General features: G+C 41.2%; 3 protein-coding genes across 6 annotated transcripts in view; 2 read left to right on the top strand and 1 right to left on the bottom strand.

The window, feature by feature from the left end:
- Positions 1–2573: 2573 nt before the first annotated feature.
- On the top strand, positions 2574–8892 carry hapln3 (hyaluronan and proteoglycan link protein 3). 3 transcript variants are annotated; one of them, XM_032523365.1, is made up of 5 exons: positions 2574–2662; positions 3862–4008; positions 4975–5373; positions 6759–7061; positions 7152–7429. In XM_032523365.1, the coding sequence occupies exons 2-5, from the start codon at positions 3876–3878 to the stop codon at positions 7427–7429; spliced, it is 1113 nt and encodes a 370-aa protein (XP_032379256.1). In that variant the 5' UTR covers positions 2574–2662; positions 3862–3875. The 3 variants fall into 3 exon arrangements, with proteins under 3 accessions (XP_032379256.1, XP_032379255.1, XP_032379257.1); XM_032523364.1 differs by having other exon boundaries at positions 2576–2662; positions 3865–4008; XM_032523366.1 differs by lacking the exon at positions 2574–2662 and having other exon boundaries at positions 3876–4008; positions 7152–8892.
- A 3436-nt stretch (positions 8893–12328) lies between these two features.
- Positions 12329–14893, top strand: LOC116693979 (outer dense fiber protein 3-B-like). Of its 2 annotated transcripts, none has more exons than XM_032523367.1 (7): positions 12329–12432; positions 13546–13661; positions 13751–13951; positions 14082–14183; positions 14276–14397; positions 14499–14639; positions 14717–14893. In XM_032523367.1, exons 2-7 carry the CDS (start codon positions 13550–13552, stop codon positions 14807–14809), a joined length of 771 nt encoding a protein of 256 aa, XP_032379258.1. In that variant the 5' UTR covers positions 12329–12432; positions 13546–13549; the 3' UTR covers positions 14810–14893. The 2 variants fall into 2 exon arrangements, with proteins under 2 accessions (XP_032379258.1, XP_032379259.1); XM_032523368.1 differs by having other exon boundaries at positions 12341–12483.
- A 2687-nt stretch (positions 14894–17580) lies between these two features.
- acanb (aggrecan b) overlaps positions 17581–22714 on the bottom strand; it is a gene marked incomplete in the record, with an annotated part of 16745 nt that continues 11611 nt past the window's right edge. Inside the window, 5 exon segments of the mRNA XM_032524007.1 lie at positions 17581–19249; positions 21415–21597; positions 21805–21949; positions 22028–22110; positions 22526–22684. Of these exon segments, the coding sequence (XP_032379898.1) occupies positions 19158–19249; positions 21415–21597; positions 21805–21949; positions 22028–22110; positions 22526–22684 (662 nt within the window).

The raw sequence follows: 22714 nt of genomic DNA, 5'->3' as shown, positions 1-22714 counted from the left end.
TCTGGGAATCCAGGCTTTTAAATGACTATTGTTTCTAAGCCATGACTCTAACATTACATTAATGTAGCTAAATTGTTTAAAAGATCACATAGACTCAAACTAAAGATCAACTTAACATTAAACATGTTAAACTAATATAGTGAACACTGCATTGTCAATGTGAGCATGTTGCAATGCTTTTGCAGTGCTTTTGCAATGGCTATTTTAGACTTCCACCCCATTACAATTCAGAGGGAATTATTCTGTTTATAAATAAGATAAGATAATACTTTCTTCATCACACAGCGGGGAAATTCCTTTGTTACAGTAGCATTCTCAGCAAAAAAAAAAAAAATATATATATATAGTGGCCGGCTTGGCTCAGTTGGTAGAGCAGGCACACATATACCTAGGGTTTTGCCTCAAAGCAGAGGTCCATGGTTTAAGGTCTGACCTGTTACAATTTTTTTCTTCATGCCCTCCCCCTCTTTCTCCCCCCTTTCTCATCTAGCTGTCATGTCCAATAAAGGCAGAAAAGCCCCAAAAAGTAATCTTTTTAACTTTTTTTTCCTGAAATGGGCCATTCTGCCTTTAGAGTACTTTTACTTTTGGTACTTAGAGTATATTGTGATGGTAATAACTATTGTACTTAGACTAGTAAAGTAAAATGTTCAATACAGGATTTTTACTTGTAGCATTTGTTGTTGTGGCATTGCTACTTTGACTTAAGTAAGAGATATGACTAATTCTTTTTTTCACCACTGTAGTTCAATGCATCGCTGTGTTGACAGAGCTGCTCGCGTGGCTGTATTGTTACACTGGAATTAGTATTTGGTGTAATGCAACTTCATGTTCCATGCTTCATGTTTGAATGCGGTAAATACACAAACGGTATCCTTGATTAGTGACCACAGCAGTGATAAAAAATGAAACCCTCAACATTGTGGTGGCCTCCCCCCACCCTGCTGAAATAGTGCCGGTCTTCGGTGTCAGTCAAGTCATGAAGAAAAACATCAGTGGCTGCAGAGGGCTGACCACAGAGGAAAGCATTGCGTGCAGGACTCAGCGAGGCTTAAGACTTTTCACTTGTGGGACTCAGAGTGTTGTGGCTCTTCCGGGGGATGCCAGACAATAATATCTACAGCTTCAGGATTCACTATGTGCTCGTGTCAGGAGGGCAGCTTCCATCTGCACCGTGCTAACCAACCTTCACTCAGATAAAGCAGCAGCACATTCTCTCCAGCCCCAGAGGAGAACTGGAATTGTTTTCCACCACGGCTGCTATTATTTCAATTACTGACTGAAATATGAGTCCATGTGGCAATATTTGCCGTGTTACTTGAGGCCATGTCAAAACAGGGGGCATGGAATATGCTCTGTCAGCCGCAACAATACAGAAGTTGGACGGCTTTGACATTATTTGCTGTTTTTAAAGAGTAACATTTACACTTTTACACTTAACACTTGACATTGTTTTTCACTTAACCTGCTATAAATCTCAGTTATTTGTTATTAGAAACGTGCTGTATTTCACATGAACAAAATTTAACATTTTAAGGATTTAGAGTTTGTTTCAATCCAATGCTTACAATGACAAATACAGGTTAAAAAACACTTAAGTGTCATCCCTCATTTATATTTTAAAGCTCCATGGTCAGAATCGGGTCATTCTGGGTTGCATCATCCTGAGAAAAGGCACACCTAACACCTGCTTTGTTCCATTGTTAACCGTTCATTAGGATTTTCCTTAGCTGTTAAATGCCCTAAACCTAGTCAAATTACCAGGGTATTACTGTTTGCTTACATGAAGCTACAGCATGTTTAAGCTTCATATTTGCACTTTGGATGAATGAGATGTAGCTGTTTTTGTCTTGTCATCAAATGCATAATAAATAAAAAAAACGTTAAAACAGAGAACATCATTGATGCTTGCTAAATTTTTAATGGGAGGAGATGAGGTCAAGAAAGGGGTCAACTGGTTTGACCTGACCCTCATTCAATTTAAACACTGATGCTAATAGAATTCAGGTTGCATCTGTGTGCAAGATGTGGTGATGTGGTATTAGTATCTGTACAGGTATTTGTTTCAGTTAGTTAGTTTTAGACTGTTATCCTTCATGTCACAATTATTAAAAATAAGTAGCCTAAGTAAGGTATTAAAATTACTCCATGCAGAACAATGTCCCCTGTGACCGTAATACTATTATATATCACATCATTAGATTATTTGATTTGCAGGTTGTATTTTATTATAGATTAATCCGTCTCACTATTTTTTCCATTATTCAATTGATTGTTTGGTTTCGTAAAAATTCTGAAATAGGAATGTCGCCAGTTGCGTAGAGGGCAAAGTGACACCTTCACAATGTTTGTTTTGTCCAACCAAGAGTCCAAACCTCAAAACTATTTAAATAAATACAAATTATTCCAACAATTATATTTTTGAAGCTAAAACCATCAAATCTATTTTGCATTTACGCATGAAAAATGACTTAAACGATCAGAATAGCTGCCAATCTGCTGTGTGGGCTCGTGTATGATGAGGTCACTGTTTACTTCAAAGGGGATGCCTCGTCCCGTGACGTCACGCGCGCGCTCTCTCTGAGTGCCCGGGTCCGGTGAGCAGAGCAGAGGATGAGGAGGAGATGAGCTGAAGACACACTGCTCGGACAACTGCTAATCTGTGAGTGACTTTTACAACTTTTTATTTTCCATAAACAGACGTTCACAAGGAAGATTTAAGCCGGAGGTAGTTCGCTTACTTTCTTATTTTCTGTTTTATTAAGCTGGCTGTGAGGTTACATTCTAAGACGATGTTATGGTGGCTACCCTACTTGAGTACGACTCATATAGGCTAGATGTAGGCTGTAGAAATACGTTCAAATAAAAAATAAAACATAGGCCTACTATTAACGTTAATTAGTATGCTATAATTTATTGAAACGTTTAGAGAATGTGGCTACACTTCTAAGGGGAGAGGAAACTGCGAAGAAAAGTAGTTGGAGATTTTAAACGTACATTTTCGACGTTTGTGAATGACCGAAACGTATCTAGAAGACGTAGGATCGATCCACTGTAGCCTTTGCTGTAATGCATCACTAGTCATCACATTGCATTGCATTTTTTTAAAGTGTTTTTTCTAAGTAGATGTTGGTTTAATTTCAGTTAGCCTAATAGCTGGTTTGATTTGCATTGAGAGATAATTATATGAAAAGTACCCCCTGCCAATCTCTAGGTATGGTGAAGGGTGTGTGATGATATGGGCTTATTTTAATTCCAAAGGCCAAGAGAACTTTATCAGGATGGATAGTATCCTGGATCCATGAAATAACTGGCTTTTAAAAATAGAAATCTTCCTGCCTCAATGGGAATTTAACAAAGGGGTGTCCCCTATGTATTTTAAGGAATAACATTTATTTATGTACGTTACAATATTCAGTCACAAAGAAAATTGGTGTCCTTAAAGGTTAGATTTTTCCTCATTTTTTAATTAAGACAATAAGATACATTTCCAAAAGATTATTTTTTTATTCCTCTTTTTAGTCAACTTAACCAGGGGTTCCCATACTCATGAGCAGCACTGTAGAACAACCATAATCCCACTAAACACAACAAAAACAACAAAGTGCTGACACAGGGAACTTTTTTTCATTGTGGAATTGGATTATCAGGTCGTTGCTGTCTCCCTTGAGCCAAACTAAAGTTATTGCAGTTACTTTGAGACGTAATCGGTGTGACAAACAACTTTGAGCTTCAGTTTATATGTTTTTATCCAAACAATGTGTGATTTCGCAACATCCTCAGTCATCCTCAGTCAGCCCCTATATGTCACAGCTAAATAGATAATAAAGAGCTCAGTGTGTCTTCTGGTCCTTGATTTAGCAGAGAACAGCATCATGCTCAGTCTACTGCGCCCCCTGCTGGCCGTCTGCTTGTACTTGCTGCTGCCCGGCGGCCAGGGCTGGAACCCCGGGTACAACAATGGCTTTCACTACCAGGACATCAGCAACGGGAACGGAAACGGAGAGAGTAGGTCCCCTGTTTGTCTGTCGGAACTAACACAATGACAGATTGTACGACTGTTTTGCTCATCGGTTTCATTCACTATCTGTAATGAACATCTACCAGGCAGTAAAGCATACATTACCAGATGCAACTTTTAGCTGCCAAATTGCTGCATTGCTAATTATAATCCAGTGATATAATGTATATTATTGGCTATTCTGCATACTTTTACTTTTGTAGTAGGCTATATTTTGATTCTAATACTTGTGTAGTTTTACTTTTACATGTAACATAATAAACTGTATAGGAAAAAATAGGAAAAATGATTCTGATCTGTGGTTGTTTATTGGTTTTTGTTGCCACAAACAGTTAAGTAAGTACACTTTGTTTGTGTGTGTGTGTGTGTGTGTGTGTGTGTGTGTGTGTGTGTGTGTGTGTGTGTGTGTGCAGTATATACAGTTTATATATATACTGTATATATAGGCAATAATAAGTAATAAATGTGGAAGACCTTTTTTTACAGCAAGCATTTTATCATAGCAGGGAGAGCACAAGTGTTACTACTAAAATCAATACTTATACATTCATGTTGTGTGTGTGTGTGTGTGTGTGTGTGTGTGTTTGTATTTTAGTGCACTGTGGCTCACATGCATGGTTTAGCAGGACCTAAATGGAGCCATCATTATTGTTATTAGTTACAGCTATGCTTTTCCTGCTGTTACAATTCAAAATATCTGCTGTTAAAAAGGTTAATTCCGGGGTGGGTTAATCCACAAAATACGATTCATGGATTGACCCAATACACCAGTCACATCCCATGCAAATAGACTAACCCATAAGGCTACCTGACCAGCTCAGTAGGCCTACTACCTTTCCACACAGACCAGAGCACTTTAGCTTTAAATCATCATCAATATCAAACGTAGAAAACAAAGTTAAGATTCGAATGTTTAACACAGGTGGCATTTCCGGTGTTTGTGTCTTTTTTAGTCTATTTTAACGGGATTCGCCTCCACGTGGATTCCCCGCAGCTTTCAGTGTCGGCCACCAGGGGGAGCACCGTCACCCTCCCCTGTCACTACCACTACGAGCCTGAACTGTCCGCACCACGCAGGACCCGGGTCAAATGGTCCTGGTTGCCTGCCAACACCATACATGCACCTGCTTCCCCCGAAGCCTTCGCCAGGGAAACTGAGGTTATGGTCGCCATGGGCAACCGTCACCGCAGCTATGGCAGCTTCAGGGGCCGCGTGCGCTTGCGACGTTCGGCACCAGGGGATATGTCCCTAGTGATAAATGAGCTGCAACTCAACGACACCGGCAGATACCGATGTGAGGTGATTGATGGCTTGGAGGACGAGAGTGTGACGGTGGAGCTGGAGCTACGAGGTGAGAAAAGTGTGTGTCTGTGTGTGTGTGCGTGTGCGCATACGTGCGTGTTAATCAGAAATGTTTCAGTAGCATTGACTGGACATTAGGAAGTGATGAGGGTGAAATCTTATGTGAAGTGAGTCGGTTTCAAAATATTTTGAAGAAGATAGAGAGATGTCAACTAAAAGGTCTTGTGATAGTAGCCTAATGTTTTTTTTGGGCACAAAGCTTTTCTACTTTCCTGTACAATGTGGCAGGGATTGGCTCATTCAAGATGGAACCTGATGAAACAGCTTCCCCCTGGAGTTTAATAAAGTATAAAGCACTTGAAGTAGATACACTCAGACACTGCTGGATTGATCCACTAGGAGGCCCACTAGTAAAAAACAATCTGTGGGGCCAATGGATAAAAAAAAACAAAAACTGATACAGCGTCAATTTAATCCAGTGGCCATTTGCATCACTGTATGTATGATGTATTAAGAGAACATTATGGCCTGAAAAACATTTTTAACATAAACCAACATTTTAAAAGACATGTCTTTAAAACTGTTGACAGGTGACAATAATTAAACCATTAAGGATTTATGTATGTAAAACAGAAAAGCAGAAACAGAAAAGCTGTTTTTAAATGGGAAACACTAATGCTCATGTGCAGTAGGCTGAAAGCAAACCAGAAAGCATTTAGTCTTATGCGCTGGAAGAGCAATTTTCATTCAGATGAATGGGTGCCATCTTCAAAGATCAGCCTTCCATTTTTTATGATGTATCCATGATGGGCCCCTATTGACCACTTATTTGTTGTAATTTGGTTAAACACTTATTTAATATGCACCATGTTAATTTTGACACAGGATCCCTATACGGGTAACAATGTAGTGCCTTAAAGTTCTGCTTTATCGTGCATAAGGCTTCCTGCACACTGTCTGCCTGGCATGAGTGTTATAGCGGCGTGGCGTGTCCATTTTTTATTTCGGCTCCCATGTTAACAGGTTAGAGCTTGCACACAGCCTGCGTGACACCCACGTCTCAGAAAACACGAAATAGCAAAATAGATGTTTTTAAATTGTATTTCAATTGGATTCTGATACAATAATAACATGGACTTTATAACATCAGGAAAGGGAATTGTAAAAATATATATTGAAATATGTGCAAACAAATGTACAAACACAAAAATATCATCAAAATAAAGTCGAAGAACACGCTATTATTGTATTATTTAATGGGAAACATATATGTGTACAGACAAGGCTAGCAGCAGCAGCAGCGAGGTGTCAGACATGAGCCCCTTTGGTAATAAGGCAGTCTCTCTAACCACCAGGTTGCCTGCCTATATATTGTTAGTGTAACCATAAAAAGATAGAATTAACTGTTATAAGACACTTCTCCTCCCGATATAGGCGTGGTGTTCCCCTACTACTCTAAGAAAGGACGCTACCAGTTTAACTTCTTTGGGGCCCAACAAGCATGCCAGGATCAGGAGGCCACTCTGGCTACGTTTGAGCAACTCTTCACAGCGTGGGAGGAGGGGCTAGACTGGTGTAATGCTGGCTGGTTGGCTGATGGCACAGTGCAGTATCCAATCACAGTCCCACGTGACGGCTGCGGGGGCGTGGATATAGCTCCTGGTCTGCGCAGCTACGGACAACGGCATCGCCTTCTCTACCGCTATGATGCTTTCTGTTTCTCTGCCTCGGTCAAGGGTCAGTATGAGTGTTTCTGCACGTTTTGAACCTACAGAAAATACATCGCTATATGAAAATCTTTTCACTTATGATTCTTTTCTGTGTTAGGGACTGTGTACTTCTTAAACAACCAGACCAAGCTCAACTTTACAGAAGCGGTCCAGGCTTGTGCCAGTGATGGATGTCAAATTGCCAAAGTGGGCCAGCTGTACGCAGCCTGGAGGCTGATGGGATTGGACCGCTGTGATGCCGGATGGTTGGCTGATGGGAGTGTCCGTTATCCTATAACAAAGGCCCGAGCTAACTGCGGCCCACCAGAACCAGGGGTGCGTAGTTTTGGGTTCCCCCCTTTATACCTGAAATTTGGTGTCTACTGTTATCGGTAGATTCTTTCCCCACAACACAAGAGACAAACAAACCTGCAGCACTGGTCCAAGCTCTGCTTGAGAGGTTAGCCTTGGCTGTAGCCTGGAAGCTAATTAGCAGTTAGCCAGTTTGTTCATTACTGAGATATTTTGATGTCATGTGGGTTAATTGCTCTCCACCTCCATAAGACTGTAACTGATCAGTGTTGAACTCAACTACCAGTCAACAACTGTTAAACTATAAGCATCCATTATGCAATGCCATTTGTACAAAATATTTACATTATATGGCCAGAAGTATGTGGACACAACCATTACACCCACATCTCTTTCTAAAACTATGGGCATTATTTTTGCTGCTGTAACAGCATCCGCTCTTCTGGGAAGGCTTGCTTCAAGATTTTGGAACCTTTTCGCAGAAATTTGGTCTCATTTCGTCATTGGATGGGTTTGAGGTCATGGCTCTATGCAGGCCAGTCAAGTTCTTCCCCACCGAATTCTGAATTTTTTTACATGGGGGGCATTGTCTTGTGGAAATAGGAAAGGACCTTCCACAAACTATCGGAAGCGCACCATTGTAGAAAATATCTTTTTATCTACCTAAATTTGAACCTAAGGGTACTAACTGACCATGAAAACAATCCATGAGTAGTATTATTATTATATGGGGTGTCCACATTTTATTGGCCATTTAGTGTATAGTGTCTAACAACAGAAAAATATATCACATTCCCATAAGTTTGTTTGTAGATTCAGTAATTTTTTGCTGCAAGTTTTCCCTCACAGGTCAAATCAAGCTAATGTTGCTCCAAGTTCTTTGCCACAGTTTCTTATTGCCTTTTTGATAGCTCAAGAAGGACCGTAAACGGGGGATAACACACAGCAAAGGGCTGTGATCTTCATACTCAAATTAAATCACTGCTCCCCAACCGTACCTCAATCCTTTACCTACCCTCTATTTATTCAACACACCATTGACGTTGTCTGTTTTCTGCTGTGCTCGTCAGAACATTTAAACATTCAATCTTGGGAGCTTCATACTACAACCACAAACTTCTGGGTTAAGTGCCTTGCTAAAAGGCACCTTGATGGTTGAGGAAGTGGGGGGTGTTTCTCATTATTGTCCTGTCAGATCTGTCCAGTTGGTCCACGATTGTACTCTTACTAACTGAAGGTTACTCTTTCTGTCTTTCTAACACTGTGAAATATACTAGAGTCTTTGTTTGTCTCCTGAAATGTTTGTGTATCCCATTTTATTAAGTGTAATGCATCTCTTTTTCATTTTTCTGGGTGATTAAGAGTAGTGCTCTATGGTGGAGAGTTATGATTGAGTATCTGTATTGTTGTAATATTTAAACTATATTGTTGACATCCATTGTGGAAGAAGAAACAGTGTTTCGTTACATGTATCATTTGTTTTTCAGCATATATGTCTAAGCATTTGTACCATTTTCTACAAAGTAATTAAAACACCACTTTTGAGACATTTTTTATATGAGGCACACAGTCATCTCTTCCTCTTTCTCTTCACAAACTGACACGATCACCTGCTTGGCTCTTCAGTCAAACCACAAACATCAACACACAGAGTCATCTCTTCCTCTTTCACGTGGTCTCTCTGGGCTCCAGGTCCAAGCTCCACTGGCCTCTCTGGACCTAAATGTTGCCGCTTTGCAGAAATTACACCTCTTCGAACACCACAGTCACCCAGCAGTTCAGAGGGGCTGCTGGTATTTGGGGCCCCAGGCCAAAACCTTTCATCTGGGACGGGGGGCTGCAGCCGTTAACAGATTTAAGGGTTTTAGATGCTTATCTTGCTGCCTCTTAAAACTTTACGTTTAATTTTATTAGGGAATAAAGCAATTGTCCTACAGCACTGAAATCCGTAAATCAAGATGTATTTGCTTGTCTTCTGCATGGTTTCATTTAGTCTTCTGAGAGTTTTTTTTAAGATCATGTTTTTGGCATTTTTAGGCCTTTATTTGACAGGATAGCTTATACTTATAAGAGGAGAGAGGGGGGATGACATGCAGCAAATGGTTACAAGCTGGCATTGAACCTGCGACTGCTGCGGCAAAGACAGAGCATCTGTACATGTGGCACACGCTCTACCAGGTAAGCGACCCAGGCCCCCCTGTAAACAGTTTATTAACGAATTTTAAAAACAATCACTTTAAGATATTCTTAAAAATTAATACTTAATATATGAAGGTCATAAACCAGGTTGCGCAGGTAATCTGTGCTTACATGTTGATGTTCAGCAGGTATAATGTTTTCTATTTTCCACACCTTAGCTTAGCAAGTTAACTAGAGCTTATCACAAAGTGTAGCTGGGCTAAGTGGTATGTCATTAGTTTTGCTGGTATTTAGTTATAAATCTAAATATTGAAAAAATTTAAAGTTTGAAAAGTTAGTGGATCCCCAAAGTTATTAAAACTGATGATTTGTACCAAAAAGTATGGCAATCCCTTCAATAGTTGTTGAGTCATTTCACCCGCTAGATTCATCCTCTGGGAACCGTGAATGTGTGAAGTGTTATGCCGATGCATTTAGTGGATGTTGAGGTATTTCAATGAATAAAGTAAACTTTGACCTGATGATGAAAAGTCATGCAATTAACAAATTTATTACAATTCATCCTAAGGGGACAATGAATGGCTCTACCAAATTTCACGGCAATCAATTCAATAATTGTGGAGACATTTTACCCAAAACAACAATCAAAGTCAGTATCATCGTCAATGTTCATCTTCTTGGAACCATACATTACTTTAAAAACTTTAGATGACTTCTGATGATTTCTTGGCAATCCATAGCTGTTGAAAAATTTCAGTCTGGAAAAAAGTGGTGGATAGCATTGTGGCTAAAGAGGAAATCCAAGGCAAGGACGCAAGCCCTTTTTTTTCTTTTTTCTTTTTTTAAGCCATCATGGATATTTTCTTTCAAAGCACATGTGGTAATGAAGACAGAATGCAGGGTAGTAGAGAGAGAGAGAGAAGGATTGAGCGTGAGCGGTTCACTGAGACAAAGCACTATTTCAAGGTATTCTTCGTCAATGATGATGAGTGAAGATGCAAATATTTAAAACCTTAACTGAAAACCTAACCAAAGATGTTTTAATTGAGCTAATTTAACCTCTTTTTGTGACAAATGTGAAAATAGTGTTCTCGTTTCATGACTAAGTCCGATAATGTGAAAGACACATGAGTCATCACATCATCTGTCGTTTGTAGTATTAGGAGTTTCAAACATATGGTAATGTTGGTTTGTGAATGCTAAGAAAAGTAGGTACGAATAAAGTTTGGAGGAGGACGAGCACATCGATATATCCCAGAATGAGGAGTTCATTTTAGGGCAAACCACAACTGATGAGGGGGTTGGTGGTGATCCGGATCTGGGAATCCAGGCTTTTAAATGACTATTGTTTCTAAGCCATGACTGTAAAATTACATTAATGTAGCTAAATTGTCACATAAACTCAAACTAAAGCTCAATTTAACATTAAACATGTTAAACTAATATAGTGAACGCTGTGAACGTGCTAAACATCAACATGTAAGCATTGTCAATGTGAGCATGTTGCAATGCTTTTGCAGTGGTGGAAAGTAACTAGGTGCATTTACTTGAACACTGTACTTAAGTAAAATTTTTAAGGTACTTGTACTTTCCTTGAGTTTTGCGGTCAATGCAATCACTGTCGTTATAAATGTCCTTTGCCTCTTATTGGTTCAGTCTACGAGTCCCTCTCCTGGTCCACCACGTTCACTAAGCTTGATCTTATGAACGCTCATCATCTGGTGCGGATTCGGGAGGGGGACGAGTGAAAGATTGCGTTTAATACCTTGCTGGTTCATTATGAGTACTAAGTTATGCCCTTTGGTCTCACTAACGCGCTCCTGCAGTCTTCCAGGCTCTGGTGAACGATGTACTCCGCGACTACTTACATCGGTTTGTTGTTGTCCACCTAGACGAAATTCTGATCTTCTCCCGTGACCCAGTCCAACACTCTGAGCACGTCCGGTTGGTGCTGCAGTGTTTCCTGGAGAACAGACCATTCGTCAAGGCGGAGGAATGTGAGTTCAGACGGTTCATCCACAACTACAGCTCTGTGGCCGCTCCTCTCACCCGTCTTACCTCCCCTTCGGTTCCCTTTGTCTGGTCTCCAGAAGCCGCTGCAGCCTTTTCTCTTCTTAAGTCAAGGTTCACCTCTGCCCCCGTTCTCATCAACCCTGACCCATCCCTTCAGTTCGTGGTGGAGGTGGACACCTCAGACTTGGGGGTGGGGGCCACTCTGTCCCAGCGCTCCCACTCGGACCAGAAACTCCACCCTTGTGCTTTCTTTTCCAGATGCCTCTCCCCCACTGAACATAACTACGGTGTAGGGGACCGGGAGCTGCTAGCCGTCAAGCTAGCTTTGGAGGAGTGGAGACACTGGTTTGAGGGCGCCCAACAGCCCTTCCATGTTTGGACAGACCATGAAAACCTCTCATACATCCACACCGCCCAAAGACTCAACTCCTGCCAGGCTAGGTGGGCCCTGTTCTTCAACCAGTTCCACTTCACTCTGTCCTATCGTCCTGGGTCCCGCAACACCAAGCCCGATGCGCTGTCCCGTCTCCACTCCCCCAATGACCCTGAGAACCCTCCTGACTTCATCCTTCCCCGTTCCTGTCTCATCGCCTCCCTGGCTTGGGAAGTGGAGTCTGCCCTCCGTCACCCCCAGTCTACGAACCCCGACCCTGGTACCGGAACTACCAATCGTCTCTACGTCCCTCCAACTTTTATGATAAATACACCATCTGGATTCTGTGTTTTCTGTAATGACATACAGTATTGGGAATTCCTTTACTTGACCTGCACTGTTCACACTCACATTCATACTTAAACATGATTGTCAAAAAGTTGTCTCCATGGCAACGTTGCAGAGTGAAGTTGACAAGGATAAGTCAATCTGGGTCTGGGTTCAGTGCACATGGTGGGTTCCGGGGAGCTGACAATCAGAGCAGGATCAGCATATTTACGAGGTAAAATTATTTACCCTGTTATTTTAAGTCAGAAACGGATCTTAAGAGAAAGTGAGTCACTAATTTGTATGCACTTGGTAGACATTTTGTTTTGTTACAGGCTGCTGTAGACGTATGATGTGTTCATTGGTTTTGGTGTAACGTTAGCATTAGTTAAATGACCAATATATTCCAGCATATAACTTAGTAGTTTGCCAAAAATATATTTAAATAAGTGAAAGTGAACTACTGCTGTGTAACGTTAGCTGTTAGTTACAGAAATTGCTACCAGTAGGTTAAACTGGCCAGTGAAATGATTCATGATCAACGAGCCTGCTGCTTTATTTAACATTACTGAATTTAATTTATACTTAAGCAGTTAATGTTTTTTTCTCTCATGGTTTAATGTGGTTATGTTTTACACCCTAAATATTTAAATCAGTTAACTATATACTGTAATAGTAAAAGTGAACTAAAACTGAAATCTGTTAGACAATGGAATTCAAAAACAATCACACAAACCAGATAAAGGAGGAGTTTTTTTTCCTATTTTTGTGAAATATTGGTTTGAGTACTGTATGTCTATGAAACACATTGGTGATTGTTTTCAGCACCAACGTATTTTCCACATTAACCTCAAATAAGCACAAGATGCTGATTGTTATTGTTATCCAAAAACTACTGATTGAATTGGCTGGTAATACTGCCGTCCCTGGTGACCTCGCACTGGGGAGCCTTTTAGAATGTTGCAGAATGTTTAAATGGTGCACTTCCATCACTACCTTCAGCACCTAAATAACATTTCCAACAGCAAAATCTTTCCCACAATACCCACCCACCCTCTTTAAGAGCTTGTTGTAAAAAGTCTCAGGAATTTGAAGCACAGATCTTAAGAAATATTTATCAAGTTCAGAATTGACTCTAAAGAACCTGAAGTAACAGATCTGTTAGCTAAATTTTAATTTAAAGGATATGTGCATCAAAACACTCTAAGGACATTTTTTTTTAATGTTGTTTCCCCTTCCAAGTGAGTGTAAGGGGCAACAAGAACTACTCCAGTTCTCATTCTTTTTCTTCATAACTTAAAAGCTACTTTATCAATATACTTTTGGCCACAATATATTTCTCTCACAGGGGGATGTCAAAAGACGACGCTTGGGTTGGGACTTGGAGGCCGCACAAGCCAAGACGGCCCATTGCTGCCCAATATGGTAGTCCAGGGCCCAAGTACGCACTGCCTGGACTCACAGGTATAGTTAAATTGACCATTAAGCCTTTTTTCATTATTATCATTATTCTAACTGACTGACAACATCTGTCCTTGTTTTCTTCCATAAAGGTAATACTAACCATGACCCTACAAAATACAAAGCACCAATGTTCAGCTTTGGGGCACGTCATACTCACAACTCTGAGAGCTCCCCTGGACCAAGCTACCTAATCCCCTCCAACATCACCAGAGTGGGCCAAGTCGGCGGTCCTGCATTTTCCTTCGGCAGCCGACCAAGGGAGCCACAACTGTTCCAGACCCCTGGACCAGGTCAGCAAACCCCTTACACATCTAAAAAGATTTTGTCAAAACAATACGCCACTTTTATCATGATGCACACTATGATCATTTGAGTTTACTTGTCAACAGTGTCTTTCTATAACTTTCATTGGTGTTCCAGGTTATTATTCACCAGAGCATTCAGGGAAGTCCGTCTTCCGGTCTGCTCCTGCTTATTCTCTGTCTGGGAGGCCCAAAGACCTCAGAATTATCAATACACCAGGTGACGTATTGTGTTTGCTGTCATCTTATTTTGATGTGTGGGTTACAAATTTTCACGACACATAGAATATAAACATGTTGCTCATGCTGCAGGTCCAGCCTCCTACTCTCTTCCCCCAGTGCTGGGGCAAAAAACTGTGACCACATCTGCAGCTCCCGCTTTCTCAATCTGTGGCCGCAGCAAAACTGGAAGCTTCCATGAGGACCTGAAGACGGTACATGTGAATGTCATAAACAAAATATTTCCTTAAAGACCCCAACAACCTAGAAATCCTGTGATTTACTTTTGTTCTCCACACTGTTGTTTCCCTTCCAGACTCCTGGCCCTGCTGCCTACAAAGTTGTCGATCCTTGTATTTACAGCCAAAGATCTCCCCAGTTCAGCATGACAGGCCGCAACTTCCCACCTGGTGACACCACAAAGACGCCAGGGCCTGGTGCACACTATCCTGAGCGAGTAAGAAACCCCAAAGGCCCTACCAAAGCCCCAAATATTTAGCATTTTGTTCCTGTATTGACATTTTGTCTCTCTAGGTGACCCTCACAAGACCAAAAGCTCCAAGCTTCTCGTTTGGACTGCGTCACTCGGAATACATCTCACCCCTCATTATAGATGTGCCTGAATAATGTCTCATATGCTCTTTTGTTTTAACTGGGAATTCCCACTGCATAAAGCACAACAAAGAGCACAATAAAGCACAAAAAGCAAACTGCTCCGGCTTATTGAGATCAGATTGTATTGACCAGTTTTAGACCATACTGTTTTAGCAATTGCCACTTTGTCAGGGTTATTGTGACCACTATCAGTAAATCAGTAAATTATACCAAATTCAAAAAATGAGTGGCAGGTCTGCCAGTTGTTTTAATGCAACACGATTGAAAAAAGTATTTCAGAGCAATTTTATTTTCAAGGTATTAGTTGTTGGTTTAGTATTTTGATTGGTTAAGTAACCTTTTTAGTCAGTACTGTTTGCAGTATCAATTATAATTGGACATGCCATGACGGCAAAAGCCCATGTTAATAATAACATAACAGATGGCTCCATTCCGTTTAGGTGCCCCATGTCAGGGTGCCAGTCTGCACGGTACAGCAAGGCTCTGGTACATTCAGTGGACTAAATCAAATATTAATGCTGTTAGATACACCCGTTTGTCAAGAGAGGTCTATTGAGCTGGCAAATAAAACAGCAATGAAACAGTGACCGTGAAACAATATTATCAAAAAAGTTGATTTATAAAATCAAGTTGTATTACTAAATCCCACTACAACTTTGGTGCACTGAACAAAACAAGTTCCCTTATGTACACACCCAATTTTGAAAAAAACTTGGACATTTAAATCTTTATTATGTTCATTAATGTCAACAAAATCCTAATTACAACCATGGCAGTTATTTTATTGTGGATATAATAATTGGGATAAATAACACATGGAAAGAATCATCTCTATTCCTCTGTCACTATTTTACTGTAGCTTGATGTGACATTAGAAGAAGTCTAAAGTCTTTGATGGGCTTCTCTGAGGGTAACAGGTGGTAGATATAGGCAGGGTCGCTTTTTAATAATTATAATATGGCTGCAGAATTGAATTGCTTTTTCATAAGTTAGGCCTACTTAGTTGACGATTGCAGAGCAGAGTTAACTGCAATCCCCTTATTACTCACTGCCATTTAAGGCAAATGGTTAGAAAACAGTTTTACTGTAACTACTTTGAGGTAGGCCTATTCCTGCTGTCACAGCCTCCGCTCTTTTGGGAAGGATGGAACCTTTTTGCAGAAATTTGGTCTCATTCCGTCATAGATGTTTGGAGTTTAGGCCTGGCTCGCAGTTCCAGTTTCTCCTAAAGGTGTTGGATGGGTTTGAGGTCATGGCTCTATGCAGGCCAGTCAAGTTCTTCCACACCGAATTGTGAATTTGTACATGGGGGGCATTGTCTTGTGGAAATAGGAAAGGATCTTCTACAAACTGTCGGAAGCGCACCATTGTATAAAATGTCTATCTTTTTCTGTAGCGTTAAGGTTAACCTAAATTTGAACCTAAGGGTCCTTACCCTGACCATGAAAACAACCCCTGATAATTATTAACACTGATGTTTTCGAGTGATTTTCATAAACCCCCGCTGGCTGGTGTTGCTCTCAAGGTGGGATACAGTTTCACTTATGGTTTAAACAGGAATGCCAGGGTAGAGAGGTGAGATGGGTTACTGACCCATACAAAACAGCCACTGTTTGTAAACAGCGTCGCTCTGTCTGGGTGCACGATGCACTTCTAGACGAGTGGGGTCAAACACATTGCTATACCCTCCTACATCCGCGTGTGAACAGAAACCCCAGTGATTATATGTCCAGCAGGTTTTATTTACACCTGCTGGCCAAACATGAGTGGACACACACACACACATGCCACATACATCAGATTAATGTACAAACATGTACAGTGTGATTACGCAGGCACGCCACATAAATGCAACCACATATGTACTTGTATACGCACAAGGCTTCACTCACAGAGCAGATCTGTTTGCAGTGCCTGTAGTGATGAAGGTAGTCGCTGTAGAGGCCGATGAAGGAGCTATTTACTGAGTGTTTTTTCACAGTTTCGTTCCACAGGAAGGTAAAAACAAACTAAATGCCAGGTTTGTGCCTCTGGCTTAGAAAGTTAAACCTCAAATTTAACAGGTCAGGGGAGGATGAGGATGTTTCCAGAATATCTCAGTGTGTGATTTATTCATGAGGTAGACAGAACAGTTCCTTAATATGAAATGTGAACAACTCCTGGGTAAAAAGGTAATGATAGTTTTGCACACAAGGACAATCATTTCACAGAGACAGATGATTCCAAGTTTTATTGGGTACAGTACAGCATACTGTATGTTCACATCAGAATTCGGGATCTGAACAAAGTCACAACAGACGTGTATGTGTGCAACGTTACACATATTTTGGTTTATTTGTCAAAAGATAAATCGGTTTGTTGAAGAATCCAAACACTGATACAGACTCACTGATTTTATTTCAACTGGTCTCCACATAATCACTCAAACGTTGGCTTCAAGTTGAAATCTTAGCATACCCTGTGTTTTAATAGTAACATAATTTCAGCACACACCAGGAGTGTCCAAATCACCTTCATTCATTTATTTACTTGTACAAAATGGACCAACTTTGAGTAAACTACGTGTTTCACTTTGTGACGTTGTCACGCTCACGCATCCACTTTCACATTCTGTAGTGTTTTTACCTTATTGTGTGTGTGTGTCCATTAGAGTACCAGTTTGACTCTGTGTGTGTGTGTGTGTGTGTGTGTGTGTGTGTGTGTGTGTGTGTGTGTGTGTGTGTGTGTGTGTGTGTGTGTGTGTGTGTGTGTGTGTGTGTGTGTGTGTGTGAGTGTGTTGTGGTTGTTCCGTGAGAAGTCAGATACGGACTCAAATATCTGCTTTCAGAGTTGAAAAACAATCTTGACCTTTTAAAGGTCATGGTCAACATTTTATAACCGCCACCTCAACCGTCTCCATCTTCTTTCTCATCATTTTTCATGATCATTTTTCACTGCTTTTACAGCTTCTTTTCCCTAAAAGTGTAAAATTCTTCAAGTTTTAAGAAGGACATTTCTGTTTAAAGACCCTGTCACATTACCAAAGCCAGAAACCTTCCTAAAGATGTCTAATACTTTATGTTCAGCTGGCTATCAAAAGTCATGCCCACTTGATAAGTAGCTCATAACTGCAACTTACCTGATAATAAAAATAACAAATCAACAAATGGGTTGATTATGAAATAATCAAACAATTAAAGAGTCTGCTCGGCGGGAGTTGTTGACAGATCCTGCTGTTCAGAGAATGGTAGAATATTTACAGTGAGAAACTCATTCATTCAGCAAACACTGAATCACATAAAAGCATTATTCTTACATCAGACAGTGCTGACAGAAGTCATCGATCGAGAAGTCGTAGACATAACCACAAAATGCAAAACTAGGTGTGGCTCTTTTACAGCCTGGTCCTGGCAGAAAAGCCATCAGCCCATTCAGCGTCATACTGTAAATCTCACTTGTTATTCCGTTGCTTGAAATGTGTCGTCTACAGATGAGTTGTTGTTTTTTTGTGTCTTTAAGGTGCACTGGATTCAAATGATTAGCACAGAAGTGACTGAAGACTACCAAAAGTGCACGAGTGCTGATTATTTCAATCCAGGTCTGTTGCAGTGACTTTTATCACGTCTTGAACTTGGATTTCTATATTCATCATCAATTGGAACAACACAATCATTTCAGTATGTCTGATACTGTGGTAATGTTTTTGCACAGTAGCTCTCAAGCCTGAGGTTGCGGTCTTGAAAGATAGCTTATCACCAAGGTATTGGCATGTCTTTTACCCCTTGCGTTTACTCAGATTGGGGTTTTTATGCAATCCTGGATTTTTTGTTTTGGAGGCCTCTTCTGATTATTTAAGTAAAACAAAACCTAACTTTACCATTTTTATATTGTAGGTTAGGAGAGGTAACACATGCATTGTTGTATTTTCAGGGGTCAGAACCAAAAAGGTTTGAGATTTTTTTGTCTATAATATAAGAAACAGTATTGTTTCACCAGTCGGAAGCACGTAATTGTAGTCCTTCGAGACCCAATAAAAGAAATAAAAACTACTATTTGACCATTTTATCTACCTTTGTGTGCAGTGCTGGCAACTGATTGCAGAAAATGTCATCATGTGCAGTGAAAAAAATGCTGTCAAATACTAGATCACAGCTATAAATTAGACCGTACAAATACATAGAAAAAAACTGCCTTCAGAAGGTGCAAGGTGACATGCAAAGATCCAAAACATCAGTCAATTACACTGTGTGTGTGTGTGTGTGTGTGTGTGTACATGGTAGGGAAAGTTATCTTTTTGGTCGGGCATTTACATTGGTGTCCATGCTTCTTTACAGAGGGGGGTCCTTTGTGACTCTCTGTTGTATGTCCTTTTCATTCCTGCTCAGAGCAGCTTCCTCTGTTCCTGTTGGCTGCTGACCCCTTTACTTCTTCTTCTGAGAGATCTTTTGTGTAGCCTGTTGCTGTTGGCACCAGCTGGGGGAGAGAGAAGGTACGCATACTGATGACATCATGTAAACACAAGTTGCCAGTAGACTTATAAATTACCTTAGGCTCGTTCGAGATGAGCCAGGTCTGCGCAGAATCGATCACCGGCGATCGGCGCCCGTTGCATGCCGGTTAGATTTGTGTCCGACTTGATCCCGACTTGCTCTGACGTCATGCACACGTGGGCAACGGAAATCTCACGAGAGCAAGGCGGCCGCAGTTCTGAGACGCAGGCGGCGCAGTTGCTTTTCACCGACTGCAAGAGCCAGGCGGACCCAGAGCATGCTGGGAAACGCCGGCTTCTCAGCTGATTTAACACCTGATTGGTTAACAACATGATGACGTTTTATATAAACTTTTGTATCGTTTTTGAATCGGAGGGATTTTAATTGCTATTTGTCTGATTTAAAGACTTATTCTGTAAAGAACACATGTTGTGTGACTGATAGTGACGTTTAGAAGTCAAAGAGATAAATCCGTTCAGATCACGGATCATCTCCAGTCTGTTGTTAATTAAAATCAGCAGCAGGTCGCATGTAGAGCACTTTGCCAGCTACTCTGTCATAACTAAAACAACTGGAGACTGTGTACCAGCTGGTATGAGGGTCTGATTATATTTTATTAAATCGGAATCGCACCACTGTGTTTTCATCACTTCCTGTCCAGCCTGAAGGCGGCTGGAATCGGCTGGAAACTGTCCGACTTTACCGCAGCTTTTTGTCACCGCCCCCCGCTGCTACCGCCTGCTCTCGTCCACTTTACAGGCGAGGCGCAGTTCATCTCGAACGAGCCTCTTGTGAGTGGTGTGGCTTAGAGGATTACTTTTCAATTTCCGTTATTGAGTCCAGCTCTTGGCTCCCCCCAAGACAATTGTGATTGGCTCAAAGAAATGCTAACCTACCAGAGCACGTTTTTCTACTATCCCGGAGTGATGTGTACACTAGCTAGATCCTCCTCCGCAGTGCTGTGGAGGAAGGTCTGGCAATGCAAGACTACACAGTTTACAGCCTATTTTCTGGTTACACTTGCTATGTAATGTAAATGTGTTAATTACCTGTCCTTATGATGGCTCATTCCACTGTGGTGTTTTTCAAGAAACAAATAACATTCGTGAACTTGCAATTCCCCGAATTTTCGGGGGGTTAGTTGATGACTACTAAACTTAGCCTTGTCTCATTACTTAATAGAAACTTCACCCATGCAATTGCTTTGTTTAGATTTACTGTGACACCAAGTGGTGATCAAGGTGAGCAGATTTATCGTGGAAATGGCTTACCGTGTTAAGGGGAAGACTACTAAGTCTACATTTCTATGATTATCACATCATTGTGTAGCTATGGCGGCCACGCACTTAGGCTCTGAAGCTACGCTGTAACCACTCAATGCACAACTATAAATTCAGCTTTAGAGACGACACACTTGGTTGGATCCAACAGATCTAATATGTGATAAAAGCTAGTTTTGAACTCAACATTTCCACTATATACTGTATATAGAGGGGCAGTTGGGCTCTTACTTCCTCCTGTTTTGTTGTTTTTGGCTGATGCTGCTAAAATTAACTGAGCCACAGTTGCATGTTGTTTTGGTGTCATTTCTCTGACGCTCCATTTTTCCGACCTTTCAATAACCCGAAAAATTCCCTTTGGTCCTACAGCCCACTAGTCCGACGTCCCTTTGTTTCTAAAAAATAAACCCTCTGCTCCGACATCCCATAGTTCCGACCATATAGCAAGGCTTGTGTGGATCCCCTCCCATAATCTAAAATTTGAATCAACATTAACAGGCGAAATTACTTTTCTCTATCTTAATAACACATTTAATATGTTTATCTAGCCTGATCCACCGGTTTGCACGTAATTTAGTGTCCCAAATTCCCCTTAACGTAACCCCATTTGTTCAGGTCCTATCCCCTGACTAATCGGCTATCCTAACCTATATAAAAAGACTATATTATCAGAATAATGGGATGTTGGAGCAGAGGGTTTATTTTTTCAAAACAAAGGGATTTTGGACTAGTGGGTTGTAGGACCAAAGGGAATTTTTTGGGTTATTGAAAGGTCTGAACAGTAGAGTGTGGGCATTCCCCATTGTTTAAAAAAAGGAATTAATTCTGGATGGTCAATCCATATGTCAGCATATCCCTGCAAGCTCACCTTCTGTACATTCCACTTGTGGCTTCTCCCACTGTCCGTCTGGCATACAGCGTATGACGGGCAGGTGGCGCTGTGTGTAGCCTGCATCACACTGGTAGCGGACTATGGAGTTGACGGGGTAGCGCTCTCTGCCGCTGCCCATTGGCCGACCGTGTTCCACCTCAGGAGGAGCTCCGCACGTAGCTGAAAAAAAGAAGACGGACAACCAATTAGAACACAAAACTAAACAGTTTGTTAATAAACAGACGCCAAGTGACAGTTGGTAGTTACTAATCTCGTCTTGGTCATGGTTGCGCAATTGAGTAATGCAACATCCCATAAAAATGTTCCTACTGGAAAGAAGTTCCAGAATCACTTCTTGGCCAGATACATATTCCAACCATAGCCTACCAGGTCCAGTCTTGCAGGTGAAGGGAAGATGGTAGTTGCAGGGTACGTCATTCCACTGTCCGCCCTCGTGCCAGATCATCACCACACAATCCTCCTGAGAGTTGAAGTAGTTATCTGGCTGGTTGGGCCTCCAGTTCTCAAAGGTCTATGGACGTTACAAAGAGGATCATTAATACATATGAAAGATAAATTATGTAGAGAGTTGTTAAGCAACCGAACTAACCAGAGGACTGCCGTCTGTCCAGCGGAACTCATTCTGCACATCTTTGTCATTAAGTCCAATCCACTGGTAGTCCTGGCCATTGGCTGCATTGCAAAGAAAAATATATTTGAGCTTAAATGTCTTATAGTATCCTTGCATCCTTCAAATGGCTGTAGTAGTAACAACATACATTATCCCTCCCTATTTCATCAAAACCTGACCAGCAATGTAGCATTTATGGCTCTTAAAAGTTAGACATTCTCCCCTTTACTTATACCGTCCCAACCTGTTAGATATTTACCTCCGCCAAGGAGGATATGTTTTCTGTTTGTCCGTTTGTTTGTTTGTCTGTCTGTCAGCAAGATTACAGAAAAACTACTAGCGTGATGTTCATGAAACTTGGTGGAAGGGTGTAACATGAGCCAAGGAAGAACCCATACATTTTGGTGAGAAATATAATTACCCTAACTGTAGCAAAAACACACGGGAGCAGGCAGAAACACACAACGAGCTACTCACAATTGACAAACTGCTGCTCCTCTTGGGAGCCAATGCTGACCAGGTGGGCGTTGACCTCCTGACAGCGTTGCTCCGCCTCAGGCCAGGTGTTTCTCTCCGCAAAGTGGAGGTAACAGCTTCCCTTGAACTCCAACCAACCCTCTGCACAACCTTGCACAGCTACACACACACACACACACACACACACAC

This window comes from Etheostoma spectabile, chromosome 8 (genome assembly GCF_008692095.1).
Source record: "Etheostoma spectabile isolate EspeVRDwgs_2016 chromosome 8, UIUC_Espe_1.0, whole genome shotgun sequence".
In the NCBI taxonomy this organism is placed as follows: domain Eukaryota; kingdom Metazoa; phylum Chordata; class Actinopteri; order Perciformes; family Percidae; genus Etheostoma; species Etheostoma spectabile.
The sequence above is the reverse complement of the archived record's forward strand: the minus strand, read 5'-3'. Positions and strand labels throughout refer to the sequence as shown.